The sequence below is a fragment of the Lucilia sericata genome, unplaced genomic scaffold, assembly GCF_015586225.1.
Source record: "Lucilia sericata isolate MDLA Ls3-8-SP2 unplaced genomic scaffold, ASM1558622v1 Contig000160F_arrow, whole genome shotgun sequence".
Classification (NCBI taxonomy): domain Eukaryota; kingdom Metazoa; phylum Arthropoda; class Insecta; order Diptera; family Calliphoridae; genus Lucilia; species Lucilia sericata.
Genome location: NW_023994190.1, coordinates 87499 through 115019, shown reverse-complemented (window position 1 = coordinate 115019; position 27521 = coordinate 87499). Strand labels below are relative to the sequence as shown.

General features: G+C 30.1%; 1 protein-coding gene across 1 annotated transcript in view; it reads right to left on the bottom strand.

Annotated features, from left to right (window-relative positions):
- LOC119601380 (neurocalcin homolog) overlaps positions 1–27521 on the bottom strand; it is a 320560-nt gene that overhangs the window by 272422 nt on the left and 20617 nt on the right. The window contains exon 2 of the mRNA XM_037952299.1: positions 14133–14227. Coding sequence (XP_037808227.1) covers positions 14133–14227 — 95 coding nt within the window. The remainder of the gene's footprint in view (positions 1–14132; positions 14228–27521) is intronic.

The following is a 27521-nucleotide window of genomic DNA, read 5'->3' as shown; positions in this document are numbered from 1 at the left end:
CGATCCTCATGAATTTCGGCATAGAGATTTGTGCTCATAAGAAACTTATTTATGTCGAATTTTAGTGCTATACACGTATTTTTTCAGTAGTGGGCGTTAAAGTAATTTTCTGAAAAGGACTTTATATGGGAGGGTAGGGTCAATTATGGGCCAATCCTCATAAAATTTAGTAGGGAGATTTTGGATCATATAAAACTTACTTATATGGAATTTCATTGCTATATTTCCATTTTTAAAAAAAGTTATTATTGTTAAACTGTGCCAAAAGGTTGAAATTTTCCACAAATATCCTCGATAGGTAAGGCTTGTTTGTTATTGAAAATGGGCAATATCGGTCTACGTTATCGGATAGCCCCCATATAAGTGGACTCCTGAAAACAGCTTTAACGGGCATATCTGTTTTAAAAGTACGAGTATAGCGATGAAATTCGACATAAATAAGTTTCATATGAGCCAAAATTTCCTTACTAAATTTTATGAGAATCGGTGCATAATTGACTCTATCCCCCATTTAAGGTCCTCTTTAGAAAATCACTATAACGCTCATTACTGGCTTTAATATAAGAATATATATAAGATGTAATTCGACACACATAAGTCAAAATCTCTCTACTAAATTTTATATGGATCGGTCAGTAATTTACCATACCCCCCTTATATGGTCCCCTTAATAAAATTAATTTAACGCGCATTACTGGCTTAAAAATACGAGTATATCAATGAAATTTGACATAAGTAAGTCTCTGACGAGTCAAAACTTCTTTACCAAATTGTATGTGGATTCGTCCATAACTGACCCTACCCCCATTAAAAATACGAGTATAGCAATGAAATTTGACATACATAAGTAACTCCCTGAGGAGCTAAAAGCTCTCTATTAAATTTTATGTGGATCGGTCCATAATTGACCCTAACTCCCAAATAAGGTCCCCTTCAAAAATGACTTTAACGCTCATTACTGGCTTAAACATACATACGAATATAGCGATGAAATTCGACACACAAAAGTTTCATGTGAGTTCAAAACGCTCTATCAAATTTTATATGGATCGGTCAACAATTAAACCTACCTCCCATATAAGGTCCCCTTCAAAAAATGACTTTAACGCTCATTACTGGCTTAAAAATACGAATATAGCGATGAAATTTTATGTAGATCGATCCATAATTGCCCCTACCCCCCATATAAGGTTCGCTTCAAAAAACGGCTTTAACGCTCATTTCTGGCTTAAAAATACTGAAATTTGACATAGGTCTCTTACGAGCAAAATCCTAGCAAATATAAAGTCCCATATAAGGTCCCCTCCAGAAGTAAGTAAGTTTCTTGTGAAAAAAACCTAAGAAACTTTTATAGCGAAGTAAATCTTCCTACCGAATTTCATGCGGAAAGTGTCGGGAACTAATACTCGATGTAAACATGTCTTATATGAACAAAAATCGGTCTAAAAAAATTTACCTAGCTCTCATATAAGGTCCTCTTCGGTAAATTTGATGAGTAATAATAACTTGATGTTTATAGGAGAGCTTTCCTTTTATGGCACGTTTTGATGGTGTGTATATTAGATTCGGCATAGCCGAATATAACACTCTTACTTCTTTAGGTTTTTTGCGATTTTTTCCATATTTTTTACAAAGAAAATATACGCAATTTTGATATCATATCAAAGGGGTTTGAAGGGCGCTTTCAATGTCATATCAAACATTAATGTGCGATTGCAATAGTATTAAAGATTTTTGAATTTTTCGTAAAAAGTTTTAGATTTTAAAATTTTTTCATAGAATTTTTTAATGTAGATAATAGAAATTATTACATATTAAATATTATACAATTTCACCGAAATGGTTTTTTCAGTTTTTCAAAATTTCATCTAGTTCAGCGGTTCCCACCGATTTTTACTTCGCGGACCCCTTGAAGAACTTATTTAATTTCGCGGACCCCCATACATATTTTGATATCTTATTGTTCTAAATAATTGTCCATCCGAAAATTTACCTAGTGTAGCGATGTCATATCTATAAAATATTCCCGTATATTGAGAACAGAGATGGGGGTAGTGCACTAAATTATTAGTTAAATCAATATTTAACTAGCACTAAATATTATTTCAAAAAATATATTTTTCACTAATTTTCAGGAGCTTAGTGGTAGTGAAGCTTATATTTTTAGCACTAATATTTTTTAGTGATAATGTTATTTTTTTAACTATAACTCAATTGAGTGGTAGTGTAGAAAAAAGCACTACACTCAAATAGTTAAAAATTTGAACAGTCACTAACAAAAGGCTTCAATAATTTTCTTTGCACTATTTTTTTTATGAAGATGAAAGAATTTGTAAGACAATAAATGATTCAATTTTTTAAAAGGTACATCTATTAAAATGGAAAATACAGATTTTGTTAGCGATGGCACTATGATAGACCCTACATATGCAGTTATCCCAACAACATCTCATGCTTTAAAAAGAAATGGTTGAAACAAAACTTTTGCCTTCTTCTGCTCAAGTATAACGATGTTTTCTTTAGCGGATTGGTGAACTCTCCTCGGAAAATTAAATTAATTGGTTAATTTTGTACCTCGATTGCCACGTCATCTGCGTTGCCAGTTGCCAAAATGATGTGGTTACTGGATGTTTTTTAGGCAATAGCTTGGAACCTTTGTAAATAATGAACGTTTTACTTATTAATAATATTCGTCCAATGAGTTTTTGGTTGACTTAAACCATTTCTAGACTGACCTATTAACTTAAACTTTCAAATGAGTGAAACGTTTCTCCGTTGAAAAAAAAAAATAGTGCAGGAATATTTTTTGAACTAATAATTATTTCACTACACAGAAAAATTAATTTCAAAAAATTTTCAATTAATCGATTAATCAAAAATTTTAAAAGGGTTCAATTCATTTTGTATTTGATTCATAAAAATGTATAATCAAATACGTATTTAACAACAACAAAAATAGAAAAAAATAAAAATTTTGTGTACGAAATCAATTATAAGTAGTAATTGAATATACAATTTTTGTTATAGGTTGAACTTCAAAAAATAAAATAATTGAAAACGAGGTTTTGGTAATTGAAATCGTTTTCAGTTTTTTCTGTGTAGGCTGTAAAAACAAATATTTTAACTATTTTTAAAATATTTTTAGTTAAAAATTTTAAATATCACTATTATTGTGTGAGGCTTATATTTTTCAATTCATCACTAAACATAAATAAAAGTAGTGAATAATTTTGAACTAACACTAATTTTTAGTGATAGTTAAAAATTAGTGCACTACGCCCATCTCTGCAAAGTATATATATTCTGGGTACTTGTGAAATGATGGACCCTACATATGCAGTTACCCCAACAACATCTCATGCTTTAAAAATAAATGGTTGAAACACCTGAATTCCAAAACTTTTGCCTTCTTCTGTTCAAGTATAACGATTTTTTCCTTTAGCGGGATGGCGGACTCCCGTCGGAGAAATAAATAGGTCAATTATGTATCTCGACTGCCACTTCAGCTGTGTTGCCAGTTGCCAAAATGATGTGGTTACTGGATGTTTTTTAGGCAATAGCTTGGAAACTTTGTAAATAATGAACGTTTTATTCATTCATAATATTCGTCTAATTAGTTTTTGGTTGACTTAAACCATTTCTAGACTGACCTATTAACTTAAACTTTCAAATGAGTGAAACATTTCTCTGTTGAAAAAAAATAGTGCAGGAATATTTTTTGAACTAATAATTTAGTGCAGAAAAAATTATTTCACTAGGCTGTAAAAACAAATATTTTAACTATTTTTAGTTAAAAATTTTAAATATCACTATCACTATTATTGAATGAGGCTTATATTTTTCAATTCATCACTAAACATAAATAAAAGTAGTGAATAATTTTGAACTACCACTAATAATTAGTGATAGTTAAAAATTAGTGCACTACCCCATCTCTGATTGAGAATATATAATATTTCAGATAGGTTTTCAATTGCATGTTTTAAAGATAGAATGACTTCTTTGTTGATATGTTAACATGATGTTTAATTTTATGATCGTGAGATCTTTCATGTTCATTTTTCTTCAAGGTAGCGAAAAGGTTTCTTTATCAAATATTGTCACATGTGCTTAAGGAGTCACGTTTCAAAAATTTGTTGCGATTGCAAAGGGTGAACTGAGTAAGTGAGCTATGTTTTCGGGAAAATAATATAAGAAAGTTGGACTTCTTCTATGTCGTTGCGGAATGCGTTATCCGCATAATATATTATTTGAACTCTTTGTTAAAGTACTGTGAATTTGGAACTTAAATTTGAATTTTAAAATACCAACGAATTATTTTACTTCATGGTTTTTGGCTACATATTTACCCGAAACGCTATGGATTTTCTGATGTTAATTTAATAATATGCATTGGTCGACAAAATCAAGATAAAATCTGTGTATCAAGTCGGATTGGAATATTTATAAAGAGATGCATAAAGAGTCACCTCTGTTTTGGATATATATAATTTTAGTCCTTTCAAACAAGAACACTTTTGCTTACAATTTGATAAACTTAAATCTGTAATAAGCTTGTCTTTGAATTGAACTTCATACTCCGGAATACCAGTATCCCTAATTTAATTGTAAGGCAGAGTATTATTTGTCTGAAATAAAAACCATTATTTCAGTACATATACAGGAAATAAAAATTACAAATCACGCAATACTTTACTTTATAAAAGTTATACAATAAATTTGTAGGGCCTAGCTTCTTCCTGATAAACAACCGAAACAATAAAATTCAAAAAGTCACAAAAAAATTTGGGATTATTGCACAAAAATTGGAGATATTTGTACATACATATTCATGTTTTTTTTCGTTCGTCTTCGCGGACCCCCTAGGATTTTACTACGGACCACTAGGGTTCCGCGGACCCCCATTTGGGAACCGTTGCTTTAGATAAGTCAAAATCCCTAAAAAATCCATAAATTTTCCAGAAAATGCAATAAGATGAAAATTTTGCAAAAAAAAAATGCATTAAGTGCAACTTTTTCATTTCTCACTTCGTATCTAGAGGACTTCCTCTATCCATCGATGCCCATAATTTATACCAAAACATTGTAGCTTAGTTAATGCCAACTTTTGTTCAGGGAGACCCCACTGTGCACACCCAGTCACCTTGGGAGACCACAAAAATTCGATATGTTCTAGAAATATTGAGTCTCTTATAAAAGAAAAGAGACGTCAATGGCAACGATCGCGATCTCCGAATATCAGAGATAGGATAGTGCACTAAATATTTAGTTAAATCAATATTTCACTAGCACTAAATATTATTTAAAAAAAATATATTTTTCACTAATTTTCATCAGTTTAGTGGTAGTGAAGCTTATATTTTTAGCACTAATATTTTTTAGTGATAATTTTATTTTTTTAACTATAACTCAATTGAGTGAGTGTAGAAAAAAGCACTACACTCAAATAGTTAAAAATTTGAACAGTCACAACAAAGGCTGCAATAATTTTCTTTGCACTAATTTTTTTAAATGAAAATTAAAGTATTTGTAAGACAATAAATGATTAAATTTTTTAAAAAATACATCTATTAAAATGGAAAATATAGATTTTGATAGCGATGACACTATAATGGACCCTACATAAGCAGTTATTCCAAAAACATTTCATGCTTTAAAAAGAAATGAAACAGAAATACCAAAACTGTTCCAGTAGAACGATTATTTTCTTTTAACGGAATGGTGGACTCTCCTCGGAGAAATAAATTAATAGGTCGATTATGTATCTCGATTGCCACTTCAGCTGCGTTGCCATTTGCCAAAATGATGTGGCTACTGGATATTTTTATTAAACAATAGCTTGGAAACCTTGTAAATAATGAATGTTTTATTCATTGACTTGAACCATTTCTAGACTGACCTATTAACTTAAACTTTCAATTTAGTGAAACATTTCTCCGTTGAAAAAAATAATGCAGGAATATTTTTTGAAAAATATTAAAAAAAAAAAAAATTTCACTAGGCTGTAAAAACAAATATTTTAACTCTTTTTAAAATATTTTTAGTTAAAAATTTTAAATATCACTATCACTATTGTTGAGTGAGGCTTATATTTTTCAATTCATCACTAAACTTAAATAAAAGTAGTGAATAATTTTGAACTACCGCTAATTATTAGTGATAGTTTAAAATTAGTGCACTACCCCCCATCTCTGCCGAATATAAAGGTTAAACTTAATCAGTACCAAAGAAGGCTCCACATCGCCTTAAAAATAATAAGGAATCTAATCTGAGAAATTACCTCAAAAACATAGAACCAACTAAGGAAACAGAATATAGTCTCTGGAAGGCTGTAAAAAATATGCAGCACTGAGAATTATTTTGTTCATTTTTAACTCGATGCTACGTATTGGATATTTTCCTTTCTCATGGAAAATATTCGAGATAGTTATGATACCAAAACCGAGAAAAGATGTCACTCAAGTGACTTCATACCGCCTGTTGTCTATATTCTCAAAACTTTTCGAAAAGTTATTGCATGAAAGCCTTATAGTACACCTAACGATCATCAGTACATCGAATAACCACTCTTATTCGGAAGGCCTTCGAGAGCAAGCAATATTGTTCAGCATTATTCATAGATATTTCTCAAGCTTATGATAAAGTCTGGCACGATGGACTAATACACAAAATTATCACATTGCTACCTGCGAATGTTCACAAACTGCTTAAAAATTACATATATGAAAGATTTTTTCAAATCAGATCTAAAGAGTACCCCAGGGAAGTATTCTAGGTCCGTTCCTATATATTTTATACTACAGACATGCCAACGAGCACAATGACTCACACATCTACATTTGCGGACGATACCGCAATTGTAAATATATGTACATGAAAACCCTTCAATAGCTTCTGCACAACTCCAGTCTCACATTGGCGAATTGGAAAAATGGCTGGACAAATGGAAAATAAAAGTCAATGCAACAAAATGTACTCACGTTACATTTACTCTAAGACTAGAAAACTGTCCTCCAATACAGATAAACAGCGTCAAAATTCCAGAACAGAGCCATGTGAGATAACTTTGTATCCATCTTGATCGCCGTTTAACATGGAGCCCCCATATTGAAGCTAAGGTTACACAAATAAAATTAAAGTCAGCTCAATTGTACTGGCTAATTGGCCCACGGTGTGATCTAGACTTAGAGTACAAAGTACTTTTGTACAAGAGTGTCATTAAACTGATATGGCTATACGGCATTCAGCTCAACAGGGATCTCAATGTCACCATAATACGTGAGGACATTGAGATCCCAGTTTAACCTACCTTGCCAGGGAGTTGCTGCTATTTGAGGGTCATAAACGACTGAGGAGAATGGAAACCCTGGATAATCAAATCTAGAACTTGTGTTGAAACTGCAGTTGCAGTAACGTTTGTTATAATTAAGGTTAAGATTTTAATAATTATTGTAAATTTCTACTTAAGAAAGATTCAATAAAGATAAAATAAAAAAAATATATGAGCAAAAATCTTCCTATAAAATTATTAAGGTCCCCTTCAGAAAATTACTTTAACGCACATTACTGACCTAAAAATAAGAGTGTATCAAAGAAATTTGACATAATCAAGTTTCTTGTAAGCCAAAACTTCTCTACCAAATTTTATGTGGATCGGTCCATAATTGACCCCCCATATAAGAGTATAGCAAAGAAATTTGACAGAATCAAGTTTTTTATAAGCCAAAACCTCTCTAACAAATTTTGTGTAGATTGGTTCGTAATTGACCCTTTTCCCTGAAAGCAAAAATCTCTAAAACCAAATTTTATGTAGATCGGTCCATAATATACCCCGCCCGCCTTTTACGGCATACGGTTTGATGGTAGGTATATGAGATTCGGCACAGCCGAATATAACATTCTCACTTGTTATACCCTTCACCTTCGTGAGAAGTGTATATATAAGTTTGTCATTCCGTTTGTAATTTCTATAATATAATTTTCCGATCCCATAAAGTATATATATTCTGGATCCTTATAGGTAGCGGAGTTGATTAAGCTGTGTCCGTCTGTCTGTCTGTCCGTCTGTGTGTTTTTTGAAATCAGTTTTTAGAGGACCCCAGATATCGGCGAGATCCGAATCTTCAATAATTCTGTTAGACATTTAAAATCAGCAAAATCGGTCCATAAATACCGGAGATATGAGCAAAAATCCAAGACAACCTCTGAAAATTTCATAAAAAAGACAAATTTTTCCATGCTTTGATATACATATTAGGCTTCGTTTCAAAAAATAAATTGTTTCCCGTTTTTGTGATATTACAACTTTTTAGAAGGTTTTTGTATCAGTGATTACTATGCTGTAATCATTTTTTCAAAATTCCAACTCCTTCCTCTGCATATCTGAGGCGGAAAACACTGATTTTGAGCGACATTTTTTACAGAGCAGATACTGTAGAATTTATAGGAAATCATGCTCTAATAATTGATTTTATAGGAAATATCAATAAGAATGAGCTTAATTTCACACTTTTATAATGCTTCAAAAGTGCATTTAGTATTATCCAAAGATGCCCTTTTTTCAAAAAATATTTCAAAAAATTTTTTTCTTTGTGCATAATCAAGTATGCTTTTTGCTGAGACAAATGGTGCAAAAACAAAAATTTTATCATTAACCCTTTAGATGTGATGAGACTTTAAATTTTCAGATTTTAAACTTTACAACGCTATATTTCGAAAACCACGAAAGTTATAAGGCCCAAGATTTGTCATTATACAAGTTATATATGGAACATTAATTCGATGGAGTTTTATTAAATTCGGAGATGATGAGGAAAAACACCATTGTTTGATGGGAAATTATTAAACTACAAGCCAACATTATAACTATCATAACTCCTAAAGGGATTACAATAAATTAAAAATTTTAACACTATTTTTTTAAGGGCATTGAATATTATATTTACGAATGATAAAATCAGGTTTTTGATTTTTTTTTTTTTTTTAATTGCATTTTTTCATTTGCTCTTATGCATTTATAGTGCATCTAAATTCTGTCAAATTAAGTTTATATATCTTAAATTTTCCTGTAGAATAGTATACTAAAGTCAGATTTGAAATATGTACAGCAGTTTTCGGACTATAAAAAATGTCGCCCAAAATCGGTATTTTGGCCGCAGATATGCAGATGAAGGAGTTGAAATTTAAAAAAAAAATAATTACGCCAATATTAGCGCTGTTCCAAAAACTACATAAAAGGTATGATACCGCAGATATGCAGATGAAGGAGTTGAAATTTTAACAAAATAATTACGCCAATATTAGCGCTGTTCCAAAAACTACATAAAAGGTATGATATCACAATTTCAAAAGTATTGCGTGAAGCCTAATACATATAGCAACAACAACACTACTTATTCATTGAGTATTTCGTTTCATATGTTTGGATGGCTCTGTGTTTCATTGCCTTGTGTATTTTGTTTTTGTTCATTTTGTTTTGCTATTGCTATAATAATGATATAGTCGGGAAAATGAAATACATTTAAATTTTATGAAATTGATATTTATTAAATACACTATGGTGAAGGGTATATAAGATTCGGCAAAGCCGAATATAGCACTTTTACTTGTTTTTATTTTATTTTGTAAGGATCAAATAATGTAAAAATTGTCTTTCAAAAATTTTTCGAAAAAGAATGTTGAAAACCTAAATAGATATTGAAGGATACATATTTAAAAGACATTTTTGACATCTTTTATCCTGACAGTATAAAATAAAAATAATACAAAATGTTTCCCAAATCTTCTTGCTCGCTTGACATCACATTTTAATGATCAGTAGAAGTATTTTAAAATATTTCGTGAACAATTTAATTTTTAAAACTTTGAAGCCCTTTAAAAGGGACACAGAATCGCGAAATAAAAAAACGCAGTTTTTCTCCATTAAATTTATAATTTCAGACGTATATTATCCCGTTCGTGTCAAACGATTTTTTTCTCTTTATGTCAGACGGTGTTACAAATGAGATCAAACAATCCCAAAAATGTAATTATTGTACATTAAGTAGACCATTGGATTTACGTAATAAATATCACATATAAGGTTTTTGGGGACACTAATTAAGATTTTGAAAGAAAAAATAAAAATGGCGAATCCAAAATGACGGTTAACATTTTTAAAAAATAACTTACTAGAATATCTAATGAACACATATTTGTTCAATTCACAATCAAGTTGTATATTGTACCTACTAAAATGTAGTAACAGGGATTGTGAACAGATATTTGCAGCAAGTCATAAGTTTATGTTCTCAATGAAAAAAAAAAAAAAAAAAAAAAAACAATCAAAACAAATATACATAACAATATCAAAAGATAAAAAAATCAAAAATATTAAATTAATTAAACATGCGAAGTAAACCTTAAGTTTTTTTGTTTTGGTAAACAGCTGTTTGTTTTTGATTTCAGTGTTACCACTTTATCGTTTTTTTATGCTAAAAACGTTTGAATTTTTTGTTTATATGTTGAAATAAACAATTGGCAACACTAAATTTTCTTACAACATTCGAAAAACATATGAAAAATTGTCGTAGGAGTTGTATAGAGCTTTTGCATAGAAAATACCAACAACATTGTTATGACTATTGTAGCAGCTGCTGACATACAACGCAAACAACGCTACAACATCGATTGTGAATTGAACAATTGTAGATTTTTAACCACTAAGAACAATTAAGAATTCAGATTTTTGAAATTTAATAAACTAGATCCTAAAAGGCGGAAGCACCGAAAAATCAATACTCATTTTAAAATATTTAACCAGCACTACTAAAAGGTTAGGTTAGGTTGATAGGAGGATGTATACTACATCAAATCCGAAAAAATACACCTAGGCCACTATTGGGCCTGTTGTGCGCTCCTAAGAATTTTCCAGTCAGTTCTGGTCAGGAATGTTATTTTCGGAATAACATCACTTCCAAGATACTTGGATCTAACTTCGACGAATGCCTGACAGTGGCATAGAAAGTGCTCCAGAGTTTCACTGTCCTCTCCACATGCTCTACATTCATCTGAATCCGCACGGCCAATTTTGTGTAGATGTGCTCGTAATCCTGTGTGTCCACTCAGAATACGTACCATCATAGTAACTTCAGACTTGCTCATTTAGAGGAGATTTCTCGTCATAGGATCCTTGTGGTTCTACCCACCGAGTCATTATTCCAAGAGGCCTTATGGGATTCTCTAACCCATAATTTTAATTCAGCTTTTGTTGCGTCGAATGGTTTTGCATTCGTCAGGTTAACTACCTCGAGCTACCGTTTATAGCTATTACATTCGCCATTTCTTTGCCGACTACTCCCGAGTGGCCTGGTACCCATATGATGTAAACCTTACCTCTGGAAGAATAATAAGATAAAGCTTTCTTACAATCCAATAGGGTTTTAGATTCTATTACCTGATATCGCCCTAATTGCCTCCTGGCTGTCGGTAAATATATTAAGCCCTGTGGGCCCCAAATTTATTCTAATCAAATTAACAAATTCCGTTATTACTCGGACTTCCGCTTGAAAGTTTGTGTTATGATTAGGTAAACGGTGTTATATTTCTGTTTCTGGGTCTTCAATATAGAACCCTAGGCCCACTTTGTCGACCAATTTAGAGCCATCCGTTCCGCTTGACCAAGACATTCTATTTGGGATCAGCGTTTCAAAGTTTCCGACATATCCTGTGTCTGGTGATCGCACACCACGTCCGATGATTGTGTATAACCTTCCAATGTGTCCAGCATACCTAAAGTAAAGAGACGTTCGGCTGTAAGCGCCGCCTCATATCTTAAATATGTTTCAATGGGAGGAATATATAGACACGTTTGCAGAGCCTTGGTTGGAATAGTATGGCACCACTTATACCCAAGTAGCATGTACGCTGAACTCCCTGTAGTAGTTTGATATTACACATTTTGTCCAAAGCAGTCCACCAGATTATTTATAGTAGGACTAAGGACCAGACTTTTATAGTAGGACTAAGACCCCATTTTATGCCTATAGTTCTCCTACATATCGCCCAGCACCGATGTGCCTTGTTGATCCTATTCTCTATGTGGTGTCTCCATTTTAATTTCCTGTCAAGGATTACACCTAAGAATTTTACTTTGTCTGTCACCGGTATCTTCAGGCCCAGGAAGGAGGGTTCAGTATACGTAGACATTTTTTTCTTTCTTGTGAAAAGATGTCTGTCTTCGCCGGGTTAACATTGAGGCCTCTCGATTGAGCCCAGCTCAAGCCCGTATTCAGATCCTCTTCAGCTTCTTCTACACAAGTAATTTGGATCAATTCCCTTTAAAAGTATTACGACATCGTCTGCATAGCAGACAGATCTAAGTCCTTTATCAGTTAGGGTCCTTAGGAGCAGCGTAGCCAATTTAGCGCTTTTGGCGCTAGATATAGCGCCTTTTAACAATCCAAAAGTCGCATTTTTTCCTCTTAACGCTTTTTTGGAAAAAGGCGCTAAATTAGCGCTTTTTTTTAATAAAATAAAATTATTCTAGTTTAACAATAAAGATAAAACGGAATAATTTTAGACAGTACTCTGCCGTACAAATTTATTAAAGTTCCTTTTTCTAAACTTTCCATATTATGAGTAATTCAAAGATCTTTTAGTATAATGAGTTATTTTAAAACTTTAAAACTAAAATAAAAAATATTCACCTTTTTCGCCAAAAGAATTGAAATTTGTTTCTTCTTAAATTTTCATTCCCTTCGAAGGGAAAATTGATTTCGTGAAATTCCACAACAGTTGATTTTGATCGTAACAGCTTTTTATTGATCAGAAAATTCTATAAAAAATTCACAACAAGGGAAGTTTTTTACGTCAAAAAAGGGAAAAGTTGTAAATTGACTTAATTTCAGTTAGGTTAACTTGAACTTGAAATTAAAATTGCATTTCGTGAAAACTATTGATATTTTAATGTGAATAATACAAAAATAATTTTGATCGCACAAAGTTTGATTCACAAAAATTTAGCATTATTTTTTTATAACTTCACTGTGAAGGAAACAATTACTTGACGATTACTTCAGTTTTTTTCACAAAGTTTTGGCTCTTGGTATTTTTGGAAATGAAGAGTTCAATTAAAATTTATTATGGGGAATTTCAAAAAATCTCTTTAACTAGTTATTGAGATCTTGATCGATGATAGCAATTAGTCATTGAATAAGAAAATCGAACATATTTGTATTACCCTTAATTTTTTAAATTTCGTTCCCGAATCAAAATTCCAATTAAGGAGTAATTTTTTAATAAAAAAATTTTAGCTAAATACTATATTTTTTAAGACTGTGTAAAAATATAATTTTAGCGCTTTTTAGTGCGTTTTGAGTGAATGGACGACGCGTTTTAGTATAAAATAGTTGACAACACTGCTTAGGAGACTATTAATAGTGGTAACCCAGCAGCTTATCCATCTGTTCCTTAGTATGTAGTTAATAGCTAGGATTTCCTGGTTTTGGTATAAATATTACCCTTGCATCCTGCCATTTAACTGGGGTATATGTTAATTTCAAGCATGCAGTTAATATTTGTGTCAGATGTATGGAAACCAGTCCCGCCTGCATCTGAAACTGCCGGGAAAAAGTCATCTGGCACTGCAGCTTTATAGGGAGCAAAGCATTTGATTGCCCCTTTAACCATGCCCTCTCCTTCCTCCAATATCGGTTCATCTGTGTTATTCGATATACCGGGTGGGAAATGAGAACTTGAATATTATATGCCTAAAATCTTATTAACTATTTAAGAATTATAAACATTCTTAGAATAAGAAATAAAATAAAATAGAAAAGTTAGCCAGAAAATATATTTCAATCTATATTAATGTTAATTGAAAATAAACTACAGGTAATTTTTTTTGTGTATTTTAAAATAAATTTCATAAGATTTTTAATGGTATAAAAAGATAAAATAATGAACAAAAAGAGTTAGCAATTGAGATGTCAGTTAAAGGGGCATTAATAAACTTTGTTTATAAACAGTAACTTGCAATTTTTTTTTTAATTATCGTTCGCGACTTTGTAGAATAGTTTTTTGATTGGGAGCACATTAAAAACACTGAAAAGTACGGAAACACACATAATGTTGGCATAATGTACTATATTTACCTGTGAATTCGGTGTTTTGTTTTAAATCCTCCAGTACTTCTGGTTTCAGCTTGCTGTTTTGCTTTCCCATTTTCTGCACACATGCCGAGTAAAATCTTAAATAACAAATAATACAAATATTTATATGTTAGGATTATGCAAATTTTGTAGCAGTTCGTTGATAGACAATTTTTGGTTTTACTGGATATTTTTTCTCCAGTAAAAGATATCAAACATGTATTTACGACATATGCATAGTTGATATTTGAAAATCTAACGTGGGCCTTACACTATGAGACTTTACGTTCGACTTTACTTATGGAAAATCAAATTAAATTCCATCCGTATATTATATAAAAAAAGAATATATACATATGTATATATAATATAAAATATCTCCATATAATATAAAACATGTTAAAAAAAATTTCTGCAATCTTTTCGAATTGGGTGTCAAAAATTCCGTAATTAAAGTTATAGTTAGAGTATTTCTGGTCCGCAAAACGACTTTTATTGTATTATAAGAGCCATATACATTTCAAAAAATTCTGAAACGGACTAAACCAAATACCAAACTATTTTTTAAATATTTTTTTGTATTAGCTAAAAATTACGAACATTTTGACACTAATTTCGATAAAAAGCGAAAACAATATGCCTCTCCAACCCACTCAAAGTATTCTACAACAAGTCAGATTTCTATATTCGGCTGTGCCGAATCTTATATACCCTTCACCAAGAATGTTTTAAAAACAGTTTTTATTTATTTTTAGATTTTAATTTTATAAAATTCCAATTAAATTAATTTTATTTTAAATTTAAATGGATTTAAATTTACCCAGCGTTTAAATATCCAGTACTAGCACCATCTTTCTTGTATATGGCTATAAAATCCTTTATAATTTCTGTATCACTTTGCTACTAAAAATTGCAGTTTTGTTTACATTCAAATTAATTTTTTGCAAAAAATAATGGACTAATTGGTTATATTAAAATTTTAATTAATAAATATTTTATTATAACATATACATAAACAAATATAACCTGTATTAGCACAGAAAGAAATAGTGACTGTTTTATCTATCCACTGTATTACCACCCTCAAACAAATATGCATCAAAGTAAAAAACAACAATAACAAATAAATACATAATTTCTAGTACAAGCCGCATTTTGCATCGAATTGTATTCTTGCACACATGTCGCACATAACATACACACAAACAAATATAAACTATATTAGCGCAGAAAGAAATAGTAACTGTTGTGCCTATCCACTGTATTACCACTCTGAAACAAATATAAGCTGTATTACCAAAATATTACTGATTTATCTCGTTGTCATTGTTTTTTATGCTTTTTCTAAATTTATTAAAACAATTTTCAGAGGTATCGATCAATTTTGCTGATTTTCCATAGGAAACTTCTCGAAAGCATGTCTGACAGAATTATTGAAGATTTGTATCCCAAAGATATCTGGGATCCTCAGAAAATTGATTTTAACAGACAGACAGACGGACATGGCTTAATCGATTCCGCTATCTATAAGGGTCCAGAATATATATACTAAAGACGTGCACAGTTACAACTGTTTGCACAAGTTTTGTAGTGTCTACTACTATGAGTGCGTATTGATGAGTAGTTGAGTAGTTCTGGTACAAGTTGATATTGTTATTTTCTCAACTATAGGTTGTGTGAGTGAGTACAAAGAGAATAAGAGTAACATACTTGTTTTGCTATACCCCTGCCAGCAAATTTGAGTTTAATTTTGGATACATGAACTGAATAGTCACTATAAAGGCTCAATTTTATGTTCCTTAGTGCTAAGTTAAAAAAATTACAAAAACAAAATACAGTACTTTCTAATTTTGATCATAATTTTGTTAAATTTTAGTGCGTTTTAATATACCAAAAGCAAGATTAAATGATAATAAGTAGATAGAATAAAAATTTCAAAAACTAACACTTTTTAATACACTAAGAAGATAGTTTAATGCAGAATCATTCTTGATCTCAAAATTCAGAAGGAAAAGTGTTTTCACATTTCAGTAAATATATTTATTTCATTGTGATCAGTTGTGTGATATATTGTGAACTTTAGATTTTGTAATAAATTGTGTTAATTTAAAATTTAATATATCTAAAACATAGTTTAATATAAAATAAGCATCAGTGAGAGATTAGTGAGTGCAAAACAGTATAATAAAGAAGAAATAAAAAAAATTATTATAAAGTCGCTTTTATAACATAAAAGAGTATAAAATTATAACACTTTCCAGCTTCTCTATTGTTATGGCAAAACTGGAAATTTACTACATTTAGGAAATTTTATGTTATAAAAAAGTGACTTGAAACTGAAACGAAATGGGCACATCAAGTAAGTATTAAACAGGCGGAACAGTTTCTTCCGAACGGGGTCACTTTTCATTCACTCAGATTATATCAAATTAGATTGTTTTAAACATTAAGCTGTAACGTTATGGTTACAATTTGGATAGAAATTGTTGGCAGGGTCATTATCTATTTTATTTGTTTGGCAAAAGTCCCTGCCAACAATTTCTATCCAAATTGTAACCATAACGTTACAGCTTAATGTTTAAAACAATCTAATTTGATATAATCTGAGTGAATGAAAAGTGACCCCGTTCGGAAGAAACTGTTCCGCCTGTTTAATACTTACTTGATGTGCCCATTTCGTTTCAGTTTCAAGTCACTTTTTTATAACATAAAATTTCCTAAATGTAGTAAATTTCCAGTTTTGCCATAACAATAGAGAAGCTGGAAAGTGTTATAATTTTATACTCTTTTATGTTATAAAAGCGACTTTATAATAATTTTTTTTATTTCTTCTTTATTATACTGTTTTGCACTCATTAATCTCTCACTGATGCTTATTTTATATTAAACTATGTTTTAGATATATTAAATTTTAAATTAACACAATTTATTACAAAATCTAAAGTTCACAATATATCACACAACTGATCACAATGAAATAAATATATTTACTGAAATGTGAAAACACTTTTCCTTCTGAATTTTGAGAGCAAGAATGATTCTGCATTAAACTATCTTCTTAGTGTATTAAAAAGTGTTAGTTTTTGAAATTTTTATTCTATCTACTTATTATCATTTAATCTTGCTTTTGGTATATTAAAACGCACTAAAATTTAACAAAATTATGATCAAAATTAGAAAGTACTGTATTTTGTTTTTGTAATTTTTTTAACTTAGCACTAAGGAACATAAAATTGAGCCTTTATAGTGACTATTCAGTTCATGTATCCAAAATTAAACTGAAATTTGCTGGCAGGGGATGGTTGTACAACAAATAACTTATTGTATGCTGCAAGCGTATAAAAACACAGTTGTTTAGAAACATTTTTTTATTATTTTATAATGTATATTCGGTATCTCGTGATCTATAGGAGATATCGTAGCAAAATTTAACATAGTTAGAGCTGAGGTGTCTGCGTATCTACTTTCAATCTGTAGACTCCGTAGGTCCAATGGAGTCCAGTGGTAAGGCCCTTAAAAAATTGGTCACCTCGAATCAATTTTTTTAAAATCAATAAAAATGATCCGAATTAAAAAAAAAAACATTTTAATGAAAAAATACAAAACAAAACTTTTGAAAGGGTCCTTAGTTTCCTAATTGAAAATCCTGATCTCAGTACAATTTGCCAAAAAATAAATTTTTAAATTTTGTCGAAATTCATCTCAAATATTCCCTAAATTATAAAATTTGTAAGAATATTTTTGGTCCACAAAAAGACTTTTATTTAGCGCATTACAAAGGACACAAAGATTTTGAATTTTTTCGAAATATGTAAAAATTATCGTAATTTTAAGAAAAGTTTACAAATATATTTAGCTTTTTACTTAATGACTTTTTTAATTTATGTAGGAATTCTGAAGCACTAAAAGTAATTCTGTGGAATAAAAGTACTTCAAACAATTTTATGATTATTTTTTCTAAAAAATGTAGGAAACTTTTTTTATAATTTGTACTGAGATCATTATTTTCAATAGGTGGGAAAATTATTTTTTATTTTTTTCGAGTTCACTACGACAATACACATCATTTGAGACTTGTGCCCACTTTAAATCACAAAAAGCTGTTTCTCGTTACCCTTTTCTTTAGATCAGATATTAGGCTTAGACTTTTTTTGAGATTTTTTGAGAGACATTTTTCAAAATTAAAAAAAAAAAAATGTTCTTTTAATGTTGTATTTTAATTTTTTTTATCAAATAAATGATGATAAGGAATATATTTATATTTTCTTTTCATTAATTATTGATTTTATGTCGATTAAAAAATATAACTCTGGAGACCACCTAAGAATATTTATGTAAAATTTAATTTCAATATCCACAATAGTTCACTAGAATTATTTTCAGAAAATGTTGAAGTACTATCAGAAAATATCACAGAAAAAACAGATTTTAAAAAAAATTCAGTTAAACGATAAATCGAAAATTTTAAAATGGTTCAATTCATTTTGTGTTTGAATCATAAAAATGTATAATCAAAGACGTATTTAACAACAACAAAATTAGAAACAAATAAAAATTTTGTGTGAAATCAATCAAAAATGAAACTTCAATAAATAAAATAATTGAAAACGAGGTTTTGGTAATTGAAATCGTTTTTCAGTTTAAATAAATATTAAATAAAAAAACTGAACTAGAATATTAAATAAAAATATAAATAAATAAATATTCACTAATTTATTATTCATTTATTACATATTTTTCTTTTGTTTTGAAATAATCTTATTTAATATAAATAAATATACTGCATTAATAATGTATTACTATAAGTAACAACAAATAGTCAAAAATATTTATAGTACAACAGTTATTTGAGAGCAAGAAACAAATACAATACAGTATTCAACTCAAAACCATAAGCAACTGGTATTGTTTTTGTGGATAGAGTGGATGAGCACAAGCAAAAGCATACAATATCAGTTACACTCATTCTCTCATTTATACTTATAGTATTAGGTACTCACCATGGTGTATTTGTTTTACAAATACTTTGTGGTGTACTACTGCACGTCTTTAATATATACTTTATAGGGTCGGAAAATTATATTGTGGAAATTACAAACGGAATGACAAACTTATATACTTGGTAACGCTATTTTAGCGGTAATGGTAGTTTGATAAAAGGGAATTTTAAAGGTGTATTATAGGAAAAAATATTCAAAAATAATATTAAATAACGGTAATTCGGTAACGATATTTTAAGATGGAAGTACACAATACGCATTGTACGCGGCAGCGCGTTATAAGCTTCAGTCAAAAAAAGTTAAAATAGTGTATTTTCATTTATACCCCATTTACACTACAGCGAAATCTAGTACTTATGAGATTTCGAGCAACTCCAGTTGATTTTTACTAGATTTCCCATACAAAACAAAATCTACTTTATAAGCAGATTTCAGTAAAATCTACACAAAATCTACTCAAAATAGAAATGCAACTTTGTTTTTTTTTTTTTGCAAATAGTATTAAAAATACGACACTGCAGAAGAAACAAAACAAATAAAAAATGGAAATGAACAAATTTTTCAAGAAAATTTCGTACAAAACGGAAAACATGAATGAAAAGTATTTTGAAGGTAAATAAATTAAATATTTTTCACTATTTTTTGCTGTTAAACAAAATTTATTTTTAAAATGAAATCTAGCCAATGTCAAAAAGTGAAGTTTAAACAATCTAGATTTTGAGCAAGATTTGAAATCTAATCTACTAGAATTCGCTGTTGTGTAAATGCGGTATTGTAGTTTGTAACGCGTCTGCCGCCAAAAGTTCAGCAACTTTCAACATTTGACGCGTCGGCAGCTGATCAGGGTTGTATTTTGATTTGTGTAGAATAAACAAAAATAAATTTTTGTTGAATAAAATGTGTTACAGTAATCATGATTGCATTTTTATTAGTTTTTAATTCCCGGGATTCCCGACTAAAAATCCTGGGAATTTTTTCCAGGCGCTTACCGGAATAATGTAAAAAGGCCTTAAACGAACCTAACAACAAAACATTTGCATTTTAAAAACAATGCTGCCTCATCGGTGTGCTCCCGCTTAGAATGTGTGTAAGCCACAATTTCATCAGGGTATATTAAAATTTCACTTACTAATGTGTGGAGTTCTAAGCGAAGTTAATGAGACGCTTATAAACGCTTGCAAATAAAAATGTAATATATGTAGATTACAATCCAATCCTTGTAAGTTAAAGTACCATGCCTTTCGATGTTGTTATAGAAAAAATATATTTTTGTTTTATATTTATTTTAAAATATGCAAGTTTATTTAAAAATTATAGTCAAATAAAGTTAATATATAATATAATTAAATAAAAATATATAAAATTAATAGTAATTTTCTTTTGAATTTTTCGGCCATCTACCTTTACAGCTTCTGTAAACAAATGCCACGGTCGTAGAATCTAGTGGCATACTTCGTCTTAAAAAGTTGGGTTAAAATCGGGAGATATTGCATTTTAAAGTTTAAAATGTTTCTGAGCTGTTTTTTATTATTAAATTTAAAAAAACAAAACTCTCACGCATAGAAAAGTAAATAAATACATGAAAGTAGAGTCCATTTGAATTATCTATATATATAAAAATGAATGTGTGTTTGTTTGTATGTTTGAACGTTATAGACTACTAAACGGCTGAACCGATTTTCTTGATTTTTTCACAGCGTATTCCTGCATGTCTGGAATAGTTAATAGGCTACTTTTTATTTCGAAATTTCAAGTGGGCGATGAGCCACGCCCACATTAAGAAAATATAAAATCTGTATATTTGAGATAATATAACAGTTAGAGTCCTCAAATTTTGTCGGAGCCACTTTAGTGTCAATATGATCATTTAGAACAAAAAGTAGGCGGACTAGCATTAGGTGGTGTGGTACCTCCCATATAAATTAAATACAAAAATTCGTTTATCTGGAATACAAATAGAATTAAATTCTTAAAATTTAGCACGAAGAACTTTAATATTCATCTGAACATTTTTAAGGAAAAAAGAGCGGACTTTCATCTGGGAGGGCTTGGAGCCCCCATATGAATAAAATAGAAAAATTCGTATATCTGAGAAACTATTAGAGCTAGAATCTTTAAATTTTACTTGAAGAACTTTGACATTCATCTGAACATTTAGAGTATAACGGGCGGACTTCCAATGGGGTACTTGGTACCTCCCATATGAATTAAATACAAAATTTCGTTTAACTGGGAAACTAATAGAACTAGGTTCTTCAAATTTTGCACAAATTATTTTATTATTCATCTGAATATTTTGGAGGAAAAAGGGCGGACTTTCATCCGGGGAGCATGAAGCCCCCACATGAATTAAATTCGTATATCTGAGAAACTATTAGAGCTAGAATCTTCAAATTTTACATGAAGAACTTTGACATTCATGTGAACATTTAGAGAATAACGGGCGGACTTTCAATGAGGCGCTTGTCACCACATATATGAATTAAATACAATTTTTTCATAGATAGATAGAAATTGGCGAACTTGCAATAATTTGCTTGGCATCTCTCATATGTAACATATTGTTAATCTGGAAAACTATTGTAGTTAGAATTTTCAAAATCGTTAAGTGGGTTTCTTATTTAATCAGTTTAAACGGCTAAACTGATTTTCTTGAAATTTTCACAATATCTTCCTGTATGTCTGGAAGGAATTATAACTGCTTTTTATGTTGAAATTTCAAATGAGCGAGGTCCCACGTATAGAGTTCCCAAATTTTGTACAAGTAACTTTTGTTTAAATACAAATATTTTGGACAAAAATAGGGAGTTCAGCAAAAGCGGACGTGGCACCTCCCATATGAAGTTAATACTAAAATCGAATTATTAAAATCTGTATATCTAGAAAACTATAACAGCTAGAGTCCCCAATTTTGGTGCCTCTCACGTGAAGTAATTACAAAAAATTGTATATTCTTATCTCTATCTATATATATAAAAATGAATGTGTGTTTGTTTGTATGTTTATATGTTTGTATGTTTGAACGTTATAGACTACTAAACGGCTGAACCGATTTTATTCAAATTTTCACAGCGTATTCCTGTATATCTGGAATAGGTAATAGACTCCTTTTTATTTTGAAATTCCAAGTGGGCGCCTATATTAAGAAAATATTAAATCCGTATATTTTAGATAATATAACAGTTAGAGTCCTCAAATTTTGTCGGAGCAACTTTAGTATCAATATAATTATTTAGGACAAAAAGTAGGCGGACTATCATTAGGGGGCGTGGCACCTCCCATATAAATTAAATACAAAAATACGTTTATCTTGGAAACTATTACAGTTAGAATCTTCAATTTTGCACGAAACACTTTAACATCCATTTAAACATTTTGGGTAATAAATTGGTGGACTACCCATGAGGGGAGCGGCACCTCCCATATTAATTAAAGACAAAAATTCGTTTATCTGGAAAACTAATGGAACTAAATTCTTCAAATTTCGCACGAAGAACTTAAATATTCATCTGAAAATTTTGGAGGAAAAGAAAGCGAACTTTGAAATTCATGTGAACATTTAGAGCATAACGGGCGGACTTTCAATGGGTGGCTTGGCACAACATATGGGTATAGCTAGTTATGTATAAATATTTAGTTTTTCATACTTAGTTCGTATGACTATGTATGTAAGCTTTTTTCAAAATTTAAAAAAAGAAAAAAATCACCTTATAAAAATTCATACTTTAAAACGCAATATCTCCCAATTTTGACCAAACTTTTCAAAACGGAGTATGCCACTAGATTCTACGACCCAAAATTAAGTTTAGGTGTCTCGGCGTTTTTCTGTGTCTTTTTGACATACTTACAGTGTAATTATTCCTTATTTTATAAAATACTAGCGATACTAAGTGTGCTTTGCTGCCCTAAAAGCAATATAAATAAAAAAATCTTAAGCTACGTTCAGACCTATCAAACATTTTATGAAAAAGATGTAACCACTAATTTTTGTAATTCTTTTTTTGATTCTGCATGATTTTTGTAATTGCAAATATTGTCGAAACAAATAATAAAGACGTTCTGAACTGATGTCGTCAAAGATATATTGTGCAAATAAATATATATTTTAAGGAAATCAAAATGTAGATTTTTTAGGGGTCACGTCATTTTCGTCAAACATTTGATAGGTGTGAACGTAGCTTTACACATGGTAGATGCCACGCAAATTATTGTAAGTTCACCAATTTTTCCGAACGCTAGTAAGAATTTTAATGTAAGCTATGAAAAATGTGAATAATATTGTATTGTATTTAGTTCATATGGGAGGGGCCAATCCCCCCATTGAAAGTCCGCTCATTTTTCTCTAAATGTTAACATGAATGTCAAAGTTCTTCGTGTAAAATTTGAAGATTCTAGCAGATATACAATTTTTTCTATTTAATTCATAAGAGGGTTCCAAGCCACCCCCCTGATGAAAGTCCATTTTTTCCCCCAAAATGTTCAGATGAATATGAATGTCCTCTGTGCAAAATTTTAAGAATCTAGTTCTATTAGTTTCCCAGATAAAAGATTTTTGTATTTCATTCATATGGGGGGTGCCGCTCCCCCATTGGTAGTCCACCAATTTATTACCCAAAATGTTTACATGTATGTTAAAGTTCTTCGTTCAAAATTTTAAGATTTTAACTTTAATAGTTTCCAAGATAAACGAATGTTTGTATTTAATTAATATAGGAAGTGCCACGCCCCCTGCTGCTAGTGCGCCCACTTTTTATACTAAATAATCATATTGAAACTTAAGTGGCTCCGACAAAATTTGAGGACTCTAACTGCTATATTTTCTGAGATATAATGATTTAATATTTTCTTAATATGGAAGATGCCACGCCCACTATAGCCATTCCGCCCATTTTGTCCAAAAATATTCTTATGTATGTCAAAGTTGTCCATGCAAAATTTGAGGACTCTAATTGCACCAGTTTTCAAGATATACGACTTTTAATAGTTATTTAGTAAGTAGGCGTGGCACCTCGCCCACTTGAAATTTCAGTAGTAGTAGTAGCCTATTTTTCGTTCTAGCCATACAGGAACACACTGTTAAAATTTCAAGAAAATCGGTTTAGCCGTTTAGGCGGCTATAGACTTCAAACAAACATACAAACAAACAGACATTAATTTATATACACTGATTCAAACTCAAAATCGGACAAGCCTAAATGTTTTACATTAAACTACTTTACAAAGCAACCACAGATTTTTATAAAAAAAAAACTTGTATTTATATTAATTCAGGTAGTATTTAGATAATTAACAGAAAAAAAGAACAAAAAAATTATTTTTAAATGAAAAATTGCCAAAAAATAAATTAATCTAGTTTTGTTGACTCAAATACAAAATCGGACAAAATAACATATTCTTTATAATATTAGCACGATTCTTGAGAAATAGATAAATAATTAACTATTCAGTACTTAGTAACATTGCCTTTAGATTCTATAACTTTTTGTAATCTTTTTTGCATAGAATTAACCAAATTTGCACACACTTCGGGAGGTATTTTATTCCACTCGGTTTTCAAAGCTGTTTTCAATTGATTTATATTATTAAAGGTGTTTTTCTAAACTCTTCGTGCCAATTCATCTTATAAATGTTCAATGACATTTAGGTCAGGTGATTGGGGGGGGAGGTTTCAGTAGTTTGGGGCAGTGATGAATGAGCCACATCTTGCAAACTTCTGATGTGTGCTTTGGATCATTGTCTTGATAAAAAGCAAAATCATCTTTTATGCCTAATTTTTCTGCGCTTTGCTGGACATTGTTTTTTAAAATGTTTAGATAGACAAATCTATCCATTTTTTCATATATAAAATGTAAATTCCCCACTCCAGCGCTAGACATACAGCCCCAAACCATCACGGAACCTCCCACATGTTTTACAGTAGCTTTAGTATTTTTTATCTCAAATTTTCGCCACACAAACCTCCTTCCATCTGATCCATGTAAATTGAATTTGCTTTCATCTGTATAAAGAACCTGTAAGGAGTATATACATAATTTTTTTCCAAGAAATTGTCGCTCTAAGACCATTTTTACCGTATTCCAAAAATCCTTTGTTTTATTAATATACTCTTTGGCAAACTTTAAACGCATTATTTTATTTTTTGGGCTTAAAATCGTGCCTTCTTAACACATTTCTAACAGTTTCAACACACACTGACTTGCCTATATTGGTTTCTATAAACTTTTGTAGCTCAACAGCAGATTTTAATGGATTTTTCTTGACTTCGATTAAAATACGCCTTTCATCACTTAATATCTTTCGCTGACCTTCTTTGCTTTTGTTCTCCACTCTATATTCTTTTCTATATCTTTTAATAATATCATGAACGGTTGAACGACTTCTACCCACGATTTCTGCAATATTTCTTACAGTTTTTCCTTCTCCATACATTCGAATAATAATATGTCTCATTTCGACCGTTGTTTGCTTGCCCTGTGGAGACATTTTTATGTTTTTTCGGTAAATACACAATAAATTACACTTAAATAAGATAACTGAATAGTTTTTTCACGTTTTTATTACAAAATTACAAAAAAATCTATACCTACTTTGCTTGTCCGATTTTGCGTTTGACTTTAAATTTTGAAAGTTTTTGTTTATCAATGTATATTTTTTTAATTGCAAAATATTTTTTGCAAATTGGTATCAAAATAATCTTCTAATATTCTGAAAAAAACATTCAAATAGTTAAAATATTAAAAAAGTTAAAAATTTTTTTTATAATTGAAAATTCCTGTGAGCCATGTCCGATTTTCCGTTTGAGTCACTGTATATATATATATATAGATTAATGGCTTATTTTCTTTGAATAAAGAATATATTATGCTTATTGTAATGAAAAATTTGAAAAAAAAACTATACATTTCAATTGAAAGAGGTTAAAATAATGTCAAATAATAAAAAGAATTATATAACACGTTATTAATTTAGCCACCAAAATTTTGTAGTACATATTTAATCTTGTAATGTACAAATGAGCCCTTCTAAAATTATGATAAAATATTGATACATAATTTTCATTTTGATTTATATTTTATTTATTTTATCTGAGTATAGCCTTCTGGAGGTACAAAGGCTTTTTCCAATATCTCGATAACATATTCTTCATTCGTGGTGAATGAAACTAACATTGTGATTATAAATAATTAATAAAAATATAAACAAAAATATAAAAGACAAGTAACAGCGAATGGACGCTAATTAAATACTTATATATATATATATATATTTTTACATATATATTATTACAACTTGTCTTTAATGTTCGTAATAGTAAAAAGTAACTTTAATTAAAGTGAGGAATAAAGTGAACTTTAAATATTTTCGTTATTACAACATAAATTTTTATTATAAAAAAACCGTAGCACACTTTTAGCCTTTAATAACATTTTTCATATAAAAATTGACATTTAATTCATTTTTCTTTCACATTTTTTCAAAAATTCTTAATGCTTACGTTAAAGTTGATCTTCCCGCTAGCTTATCGGACCCTTTAGTTAAAAGTTGACTTGTAATAATGAAAAGCACATTATCTGTACGATAAATTCCTAACTTTAGTTATTGGAAAGTTGTAATAATGGGCATTAGAAAATAAAATTAATGCTTTCGAGAAGTTTCCTATTTCGAATTTTTGGCCCATTGGTCCACAATTTTGGGGCATTTGTACCATCTTTTCATATAATATCATTAAAATGGCGATTTTTGGCAATATTTGTATTTTTTCTCTAAAAATAATATTTTTGTTACAAGAATCTATATTTAAACGTTCCAATATATATTATTGGGATCATTCTTCTATCGCTAATTCAATTTATTTGAACTTAGGTCCATTTTTATAATACTAGGTCACAAATTTTCCGGGAAACTTGTCTTCTATATATTGTTTTAGATATCAGCTTTTATACATTTTAAGTTTTCAATATATTGTGGAAGTGTACAACTCCAAAACATGCCTCGAAGAAACGCCATTCAATATAGTGGAATCATTATTTTCATAACCAATGGCCTCCAAGCCATATCATTATGGTCTAACTCAAAAATATTGATATCTGTTTTAATATTATTTACTATGATCAAAATAAACCCAACATTTTGGACTTACAGTGTTATTGTATTGGGCAACATAACCGTGAATGTTATGAGTAGTAAAAACTGAAATCTACTGTGTAGGATGACGTTTTGTTAAGGCATATTTTGGAGTTGTATACCGCTACGAAGTCTTGAAAATTTAAAATACATTAGTGCTAATATCTACAATAATATATACCAGCCAACTTTGTCGGAAAATATCGACCTAGCGGTACGAAAAAAGACTTAAGATCCAGATAATGCAATTAAAAAACGGAAGAAGCAT